Genomic DNA, 10,119 nt, shown 5'->3' on the forward strand with positions numbered 1-10,119 from the left:
GATAGATTAACCTACCAAAGAAAGTCTCCAAAAGATATTCATTTTCATTGACATGATTTTGAACAATAATGTGATATTAATCGGGAAAGTGGATACTCAAACACGATCCCTTTCACAATAACGTGTGGAACTGTGGATGTTGGGAACTTTGATGTGAGCATCAAATTAGGGTTAGGCTTTTGTTTGAAAAGGCACGTGCTAGTGTTAATGTGGTAAGTCCACTTTGAATTTATTATTATTTTTATTATTATTTTTTTCCTGAAAACCTACTTTGAAATTTAAACCGCAACATAATTATGACCTTTCAAAATTTTTTTAAAAAATAACTTTGCATGACATAGTAGTTAGTAATACAAAGTTGGGATAAAAGGAAAAGTTATCTACAGTTGTAGATATCCAAAAAAATAAATAAATAAAGTAGAAGTGTAGATAAGAAGGTCCGAAATCCATCCAATCATTTTCCCCTTGTCGATACAAAACAAAATCACATAGCAATTGGAGCTTAAAATATATTTTTGTATATGCAATATACATTTTTTCTGAGATATTTATATATATATATATATATATACTTTGAGTAGCATGTTAGTCTAGAACAACCTGATCTGTGGTATAAAAATTCCTCCAAAATTTGACGGTTGGGAGGTTATTTATTTAATGTTATATTATAATTAATATTATTTTAATTAAATAAACAAAGGAAATAGGCTGTGGTCATTATATTGGAAGGCAATAACGTCATGCATGTGCCCTGTGCATTTGATGCATCTCTGCTTGCTGTATTCTTTTGGATGAGTGGGAGCACAAGCAATCCCTTCTGTCTCTCACACATCTCCCACTTTATATATATATATAAAAGATGTTGGGGAACTCATAAAAGCTACTAACTAGTATACTTATGAAAATAAAAGGAAAAATAGTGTATAACATGTAGAAAAAAAAAGGAATAACTGGTAAGAAATTATAGATTGTTCACAGTTGAACCCTTGATTTGATATGTCTGTACTTTTGATATATGGCTAGTATCGAAGGATATTTAGGTCTCGTTCGTTTCGCGGATTTGAGTTGAGATGTGACATTTTTTGAGAGTTTTTAACTGTAGCAGAGAAAGTTAAATGTGATATTTTTTTAGAGCTTTTAACTGTAAAAATTTATAACTGAAAACTCAAATCGATAAAATGAATGAGGTCTTAGTTAAATAAAAGACCTATATGTGTTGAATGATCCAGTTTTCTCTCAATTTCTTTGATTAACTTGCACAAATATTTTAACAGGGCTAGTCTATCCACTCAACAATTTCGAAGCATATGAAATACCTCACCTGCCTAAAAATAAAAAGAAATTACTATGTTTACTTGTCCGTACACATATACCAATCAAACAAGTACATTATTCTTTTTTTGATGTAAATGTACATCATTTTTTTTTAGCCTAAAGACAAATGCTTCGTATCATTTTATTACTCAGTTTTTAGCTTTCAAAAGGATATGATATGCTTCCCATAATTAATAATAATAATATGCCAAAATTCCTTCCAATGCTAACTCCAAAGTCATTATAAAGTGAATAGGAAGTCCCTAAAACTTCATGCTACTTATTTATTTATTTATTTGAGAATGCCTCATTGAAAGAAAAGAATCAACAAAAAGGACTTCAAAGAAAAAATAGCGATAACTGCGAAAAACGCAAAATAAAGGGGGAAGATCGTAAATAATAAAAGTTTAAATGCTCAACAGGAGATGTAACGTAGCAACGTCGAATTTCTTTCATTTATTGTTTTTCTTGAAATCAAAAACTTAAAACTTGGAAGTCACCATCTTCCATCGTCTCTCCCTTCGTAAGTTTCTTACACGAGAGGATAGCCAAGCTTCTCTCTTTCTTTTCTCTCTCACACCAAATATATATATATATATATATATTATATACATATAAATGCCCATTTCAGATGCAAATTCCTTTTCTCAAACACATCTTCTTCTCTCTCTTTAATACATAGCTTTCATTTCATCACACACACACACACATATATATATATCTAATTGAATCAACAGTGATTGAGAAGAAGAAGAAAAAAGGGAAGAAAAAAAGAGAAGAGAAGAGAGAGCTAAAAAGGATGGCCTCTCGCCCTCTAATCCTATTATGCCTCCTCTCAGATCTTAGATTCTCATAATTTCCCATCTGGGTTCTCTTCATTTGGTAAGTTTTCATATCAAACAAAGAAAAAACGATTTGTTTTCCCAAGCAACTGCGACGAAAACGAAAAAAATAAAAAATAAAAACGTTTCTGGGTTCCGGATCTTTTACCAGTCTCATGTTGAATTCTGATTCCTTTTCCTCTGTTTTATAGGAATCCTGTGATTGCTTGTCGATCGGTAATCCTGGGATTGAATCCGAGGATACCCATTTTGATATATAACAAGAAGAGAATTTCGGCTTCCTTGTGAATTATCCGTTTTAAGGTAAGAGTTGTTATTTGTTTAGTCAGCATTACCAGAATTTGTATTCGTTGGTTTTATCGGACGCATCGTTGAATTCTATATTCCTCGGAGAATTCGGGAAACACGTTTTAGATTATATTTTTATACGTAATTCTTGTCCAATTATGTGTTGCCGATTAGATCTGGCATGTGCCTTATTGTTTTGATTTGTTCTTGTCCATTGGTGAAACTAGGATTTATTTTTTTTAATGGAAATCTTGAGCTGAATGGAAATGGAGCCCGGCAAGCTTTTCATTGGCGGTATATCTTGGGACACAACTGAGGACCGTCTTAGGGAGTATTTCCAGTCTTTTGGAGACGTGGTGGAGGCGGTGATAATGAAGGATCGAGCCACAGGCCGTGCTCGCGGATTCGGTTTTATCGTATTTGCTGATCCTACTGTTGCAGAGAAAGTTGTTACAGAGAAGCACGTCATAGATAGTAGATTTGTGAGTTTCTGGCTCTGAATCATAGATTTATCTCTCATCAATATGTTAAATCTAGACACACTACAAATGTTTCGTTAGTTTGAGCATATGGTTGGCATCTTTAGTGCATCACTATTTGGAAATGAACTGCCAACTTTTAGTTTGATGCTTTTGAGAACAAATGTGTTTTGACTTTTTGTTAGATTTTTGAATTGCAGTCATTAAGTTGGCTACACTTTGTTGCTTGTCACTGATGATAAAAGAACAAAAAACAGATGCAACTTTACATACATGTAGTTGTGCACGTACACACAGTTTAGAAAGATAGCATACGTTCAGGCATTTCCGAAAATCGAAGCAATGCCAATGTCAAATTCTTTTTGAGTTTCTGCTCCTTTAGCAAATTGGTTAGTTAGTCGGGGAAGAAAATTTAAAGTGCTTAGCAACTTGATTCGTTGCTGCGTTAATCAGTTGTGACAAGGGATACTAAATAGGTTCTATGGGAAGTCAAAGCCTTCTAAAGTGAGCATTTGATGTCATATAGCATCAGCAAAAACCTTAAGACAAAGATTAAATCTGCAGAAAATTGAGTGAAAAAATGCGTGTCATGGGATTTATAGATGTTTCAATATTACAATTTGAGGATTCCTAGCAGACTTTTTAAATTTTTTTTTTTTTCTATTTTATTGTTTCACTCCGTATTTAGATCACCGAGCTTCTCTAACAGACAAATGGATAATACAAAGTTAAATTTAGAAAGTCAAGTCTATTCATTGTTATACTTCTTTACTTTTCTCTGATACGATTTAAGTGCATAATGAGCCTATATGTGATGTAGGCGTGTGTATATAATAAAAAAGACACCAGTATTATATTGGCAAACATCGAATTCTTTCAATATTTTTAGTTGCTGTTTGCGCTGGATATTTTAAGGTTAAAAAACTCTCTGGTCTCTCTTTCATTCTGCAGGATAATCTGAAATTTAGAAAATGTCTCTAACTTGCTTTTCATTCTTAGGTTGAAGCCAAAAAAGCAGTTCCTAGGGATGATCAGAACATTCTCAACAGAAATAACAGCAGCATTCAGGGGTCACCAGGTCCTGCCCGCACAAAGAAGATATTTGTAGGAGGTTTAGCATCGACAGTAACTGAGAGTGACTTTAAGAAGTATTTTGATCAATTTGGGACAATTACCGATGTTGTTGTCATGTATGACCACAATACACAAAGGCCTAGAGGTTTTGGGTTCATTACATATGATTCAGAGGATGCAGTAGATAAAGTGTTGTACAAAACCTTCCATGAGCTGAATGGTAAGATGGTTGAGGTTAAGCGGGCTGTTCCAAAGGAATTATCCCCGGGGCCAAGTCGGGGCCAGTTAGGTGTATATAACCATGGTCTGGGTAGAGTTAGTAGCTTCCTTAATGGTTATTCTCAGGGTTATAATTTAAACTCAGTTGGAGGGTATGGTAGACTTAGTCCAGTTACGGTTGGTCGAAATGGATTTTCCCCCTTCGGTCCTGGTTATGGGGTGGGTGTGAATTTTGAGACAGGGTTGAGTCCAAGCTATGGAGTTAATGCAAACCTCAGTTCTAACCTCAACTTTGGACGGGGATTGAGCCCCTCATATAGTAGTAGCTCAAACAGATTTGGTAGCACCCCTGGCTATGGTGGTGGCAATGAAGGAAATAGCTCTATCCTAAGTACAACAGGTCGGAATTTTTGGGGGAATGGCAATCTGAGCTATCCTACAAACTCTGCAAACTCAAGTGCTTTTATAGGTTCTGCTGGTGGCAACACAGGAGTGGGTTCTTTGGGCAGTATTGGAGCACTTTGGGGCTCCTCCCCTAATCCAAGTCAAGGTGGAGGTGCTGGTTCAAACTATAATACTGGCAGTCTCGTTTATGGCAGCGGAGATGTTCGGTTTCGATCTGGAGGTTTAGGCTATGGGAGAAACGGTGGAAGTGTAGCACCGGGATCATCATATGGTGCAAATGGTGGTTATGATGGGGCTCATTCAGATATTTATGATGGTGGTGCACTCTATGGGGATTCCACTTGGAAATCCTCACAATCAGAGCTGGATGGGTCTGGCTCATTTGGATTTGGGCTTGGAAATGGAGCTTCAGATGTCATGAGCAAAAATTCTGGTTACATTGGTGGTTATGGGGTTACTGCTAGACAGTCTACTCGAGGTACGTTCTTATATTTTCTTCTTTCTGTTCTTGTTCATAAATTCATCCCATCTTCACTTAAATGCTATGTATTACAATGTACGTTTCAAGTATTATGAGAATTAGATTACTTAATAGATGTGGGATCCAAATTTAGGTTTAGAATTTTATGACATTATGACTGTAGCTGGTTTCTCTCTCTCTACATGGGATGTGATAATTGGTTAGTTTGTGTTCGACGCCATACATGGAACATTTAAATTTTAGAATAAGCCATTTGGTTTGAGGAGTTGGTTTAGTTAGGTAGTGTTTGTTATGGAAATTAAAATATACAGGTTTAATATGCTTGCCATTACGAGCAAATTCATTTGCTTTGGAATGTAGCCATACTGGTTACTCCTAGACAATTAGTTGCAGGTGTAAAATTTGCACATGGGCACTTCATATGTCTTATTCTTTGTCCCTTTGATCTTGAAGCAGAGAATTAGACCTCGTTCATTTCACCGATTTGAGTTTTCAGTTTTAGATTTCTACAGTAAAAAGTTCTCAGAAAATGTCACATCGAACTTTTTCTGCTACAGTGAAAAGCTCTCAGAAAATGTCATATCTCAACTCGAATTGAAAACTCAAATCCGCGAAGTGAACGAGGTCTTAATTTTGTTCTTGTAATCTCTGTGATGACAACGGGTTTTTTTTTTTTTTTAATCAATATTTGGTTCAGGAATTGCTGCCTAGGAAGTTTATGAGATTGGTGTCTAAAGGCGCTACATTATAGGTGGAAGTGTATTCGCTGGGCAGGTGGGATGTTGAGAAACTACATTTTTACGACAATATGATTAGAGCTAATTGGTTCTCCTGTTATTGAAGAAGTAATTATAGAGAGCAGTTCACAAAAGGATTTCGGTGAAAGGTTTGAGATCGAGTTTGGCATAGGTTTCCTCTGTTTGGATTTCGTTTGAGGTGTATAACCAGATTGCGGAGTGTACGCAGAACTGTTGTATCATGTGTCTCAGATGAGAGAGTTAGAGAGAGAGAGAGAGAAAGAGCGATACATAAAAAGGAAGTGTTTTCTTTTCTTCTTTTCCTATCTTTCTCTGCTGTAATATCCAGCGTATTTGTTTGTTTTGTCAGTCAGGTATTTTTACTCTGATTTTTTGTTCACCTCTCTTTGGTTCTGTTGTTGAGCAGATCATATGAAGTGTCTGATTGTTTACTAAGTGTGGTACAATACTGAAAATAAGTCGCGCCTAGTTAAAATGTTCACGATACATGACGACTTGGTCTTCACCACTCTCACTTTTCCTTGTTAGATAGGTTCTTATACTTTCTTACTTTGTTGAAGAATGGAAGAATGCAACTCATTTTCCATTTTATTATTATTATTATTGTTATGATAATTCTACACTCTACAAATATTATGTACTCTAAGCATCCGATAATTTAGAATCATATCAAAACCAAGATAATGTACAAACTAATGGTTATTGATAAAAACTCATTATTGTTGTTATCTTCACTTTTTGTCTCTATGAAATTGCCATTTTTGTTATAAATAAATATCGGAGTTGTGGTAATGAATACAGATCAATCATGTTTCATCCAATCTTACTACAATAAGTCTATAGAAAAAATACATTTTCAACTGACAGAAAGGAGCTTTCTTCAAGTTGCCCAATTAGCAGCCGCCACGTCACTATAGGGTCCCGTGACCATTAAATATTTCTTGGCTCTCTGCCCCGTGACCATGAAAATTTACGACAAATATTCTTATCTATAGTTCAATTGTTAAGTTAAAATCTTAAGTGGGGAGAAAAAAAAAAAAAAAAAAAGAGAGAGAGCAGAAAGGTCATTTGGCTCCTTTCATGTTGTAGTTGAATTTTATAGATGCATTGAGTAGACAGATGAAATGGGCGTAAACGACTTGTTTTTCCTCTTCCATAAATATTTTAGCATATAGCCAAGCAAACACGTAGATACAACACAACCTCAATCATGAATTTCACTGCATTTTAGCCATTTCAAGTCCTCAATGTGTGGTCAGCGATCACTTTGATTCTTATCCTGGACATCATTTATTGCATTAGCTTTCAGATCGTTTTCATGGTTGACAATCACTTCTTTACCAAACAAAAAAACTCAAGAGAGATTGTAATTGGGTGGTCCACTATCTCCCAGAAGCATTTTTTTACCAATTTGATAAGGACAGCCTCCCAAAATTGTTCTTCTGGTATGCTTGATGTTTCACTGATAATATGAAAAATCACAGGGAAGAAGTCATCAGCATAATCAAACCTAAATGCTGTCACATAGCCACAAATTTCCTCTTTATAATACGAATTTTCCTGTCTACGAGTTCATTCTTCCTTATATTCAGCTTACCCTCAATTTTCTTTCAATTTTTCTGTTTCTGAAAGGGCAAGGAAATTTCGTCCCAAAGAAAAAGGGACAAGGCAACAAAAACCAAGATATTTACCAAATGATGACATAAAATTTAAATATTCTACAGATGTAGTAGCAAAGTCAATGATAAATCCTTAAAAATGCAAAGCAAGGCAACAAACGAAATTGCCATATTGTCTCCTTGCATAATCTATTTTTACATATACAGAATTGATGAAAAATGGCCCCTGGTGTAACTCCCTTTCTCATATGCCTCATGTGGAGCGTTACCAACCGTCCTTTAGCATCCGTTCCTTCTCAAGAATGAACATCCCTTCTTTATATTTTTGGCTAGGTTCAAAAGCCTTCTCCTGAAGTAAAGATCATCAAGGAAAAATTGGTTGAAGAAAGACCGTCAAAACGAGAGTGAAACCTTAGAAACAAAGAAGATCAAATCCCCGTAGTAAGTAGAAAAATAACTTATAGCTGCTGAAAAGAAGAAAAAGAAGAAGACACGGAAGAAAGAAAGTGGCTGCTTGTTCCAACCAGGAAAAGATTTAGAATGAAGAAACCAGAATTCGAGGATAGGAGCTTTGAAAGACAAGAAAGCAAAATTTCATCCCCTACCCGTTTACCCTTCAGCAGCTAGTTTCTCAATTTTGTGAACAGTTCATATATATCATGTACCCTTGGTATTTTAAAATTTTAAATTAGTGGCTTTTCTCGCCGTGAATAGTGATGTCTTCCGTGTTACCATTACGATAATGCATCACTACACCAAACAATTGCTCTACAAAATCAGGACAAAGAAAAATAGTTTTCAGCTTGACAAATGAACACACATAGACAACTCAAACTACGTCCTATTTTAAAAACTAGATACAAGGAAAGAGGAAATGATAAAGATAACAATTACAAGACCAGTGGAAAGCTAACCTGCGCAGCGCAAAACCAAAGCACCCGTCTAGTAAAGTTCTTAGTTGTAGGAATTAGTATTTAAGTAGAGACAACAATTTCAAAACACTCGAAGTACACAACAAAGAACGGTAGAAAATCATATAATATGACCGAATAAGGTGCAAAAGTACAAAAATCAGTGCAACAGAAAATGCCGATATAGCAAAATTTCAAGTTCTTGTAAGAGAAAGAATTCATGCTCCAATTTCAAATTTCAATTAATGCAACCTTCACCAGAACACCACTAAAATGCTAATACAATCTAACAAAACACAAAGATGCTCCAACTTACATATCTCCAGCCCAGAATCTGTTGGCAGGAGCTGCAGTAGATGTCATTTACGGTATGCAGGCCGCTGGTGAGGTTCCGCTCTTCGCTCGGCCCAAGTGATATGTTTACCCTGCAAATGCTCAGTAGTTAGTCATGAATCCATATATGACAGTTTCCCACCTATATCCTTACAAGGACACCCAAAAATCAGTCTTGTAGGTATGATTCCAATCCAAGAAACCCGTCAACAAGAACACCCTCCACAACATCGTCAAAATTTTGACAATATAACACCCCAAGTCAACCAATTGCTTACATAACAAACTCTCATTTACTTTGGTATACACAATAAACTATCCAAAAACGTTTAATATCAAACTCTTTTTGTTTATTTTGCCTTCTCAGTTCATCCAAAAGCAATTCAGTTTATTGGGTTTCTTAGTACGCAAGCACCACTACTGTACTAAGGAGTGGGGCCCACTAAAAGCCATCAAGAATCCTCAGACGAACCACTCACTCACTCACAATAACAACAACAACAACAAGGAAGAAAAACTCCTACGTTGATTGGATAAACCGCAAATTCGGAATTCCAAGTTAAAATCTCTTAAATCCTTAATCAAATTTGGTAAAAATTAAAAAAAAAAAAACAGTAATAATAATAAAAAGGAAGGATATACGGGGGATTACTTACACGTTTCGGAAGAGGTAGGCTCGGCCAAAGCGACCCTGAAAATCCTTGGAAACGATGTCATCGTGGGATGCAGTGTCAACCTTGCAAAACTTGCACTTGAAGATCTTCGCTCCATTCAGCGACTCAATAAATAGCCTTCCCATTAGAATGATTGATTGATAATCTATCTAATCTTTTTTTTTTCTTTTTTTTTTTTCACTGTTCTGTGTCGCGTTCTCTCTCTGCCCTAATACCAAAAGCGACTGTAGCAGAAGAATCAAAGCAAAAGTCTTTTCTTCGTGTGTTTCGTTCTTTCCTAGGATTTTACGCTCCGTTGCGGCAACTGCCAAGGATCCCTCGGCCCCTTTTATATTGGAAAATTCTCTTTAGCTTTATTATTATTTTTTTTTTCCTCTTAACTAATTAACTTTGCAATCAAGATCCTTTATTATTAAATAAACCCTTGACTAATTATCTTCACACCTCACTCAAAATATCTTTACACCTTTAAAATTTGAAGTTAATCGTATCGATTGATTTTTAAAATAAAACAAATCTTATTCTTTTTTTTTTTTGAGGTAATTGAAAATCTCATAAGTAAAAACTAGTATTAAAAACATTTGTTTCTTGATAATAATTTTTAATGTCTACTTTTCTAGTTTTACTGATCAATTGATCGTTTATCTTTGGATTTTTTTTTTTTGTGTGCGAACATGGAAATATTTGATATTTCTTACCAAACATATAGGTACATATAGGTT

General features: G+C 35.2%; 2 protein-coding genes across 3 annotated transcripts; one reads left to right on the forward strand and one right to left on the reverse strand.

Annotated features, from left to right (window-relative positions):
* The first annotated feature begins 2,054 nt into the window (after positions 1 to 2,054).
* On the forward strand, positions 2,055 to 6,455 carry LOC21387767 (heterogeneous nuclear ribonucleoprotein 1). 2 transcript variants are annotated; one of them, XM_024164459.1, is made up of 5 exons: positions 2,055 to 2,196; positions 2,348 to 2,459; positions 2,672 to 2,926; positions 3,923 to 5,099; positions 5,800 to 6,455. In XM_024164459.1, exons 3-5 carry the CDS (start codon positions 2,705 to 2,707, stop codon positions 5,811 to 5,813), a joined length of 1,413 nt encoding a protein of 470 aa, XP_024020227.1. In that variant the 5' UTR covers positions 2,055 to 2,196; positions 2,348 to 2,459; positions 2,672 to 2,704; the 3' UTR covers positions 5,814 to 6,455. The 2 variants fall into 2 exon arrangements, with proteins under 2 accessions (XP_024020227.1, XP_024020226.1); XM_024164458.1 differs by having other exon boundaries at positions 5,854 to 6,455.
* Positions 6,456 to 7,546: 1,091 nt separating this feature from the next.
* On the reverse strand, positions 7,547 to 9,709 carry LOC21387768 (putative yippee-like protein Os10g0369500). The gene is made up of 3 exons (XM_010096386.2): positions 9,380 to 9,709; positions 8,707 to 8,815; positions 7,547 to 7,828 (listed from the first exon to the last, which is right to left on the reverse strand). Exons 1-3 carry the CDS (start codon positions 9,520 to 9,522, stop codon positions 7,745 to 7,747), a joined length of 336 nt encoding a protein of 111 aa, XP_010094688.1. The 5' UTR covers positions 9,523 to 9,709; the 3' UTR covers positions 7,547 to 7,744.
* Between the last annotated feature and the right edge of the window lie 410 nt (positions 9,710 to 10,119).

This window comes from Morus notabilis, unplaced genomic scaffold (genome assembly GCF_000414095.1).
Source record: "Morus notabilis unplaced genomic scaffold, ASM41409v2 Scaffold443, whole genome shotgun sequence".
NCBI classification, from domain to species: domain Eukaryota; kingdom Viridiplantae; phylum Streptophyta; class Magnoliopsida; order Rosales; family Moraceae; genus Morus; species Morus notabilis.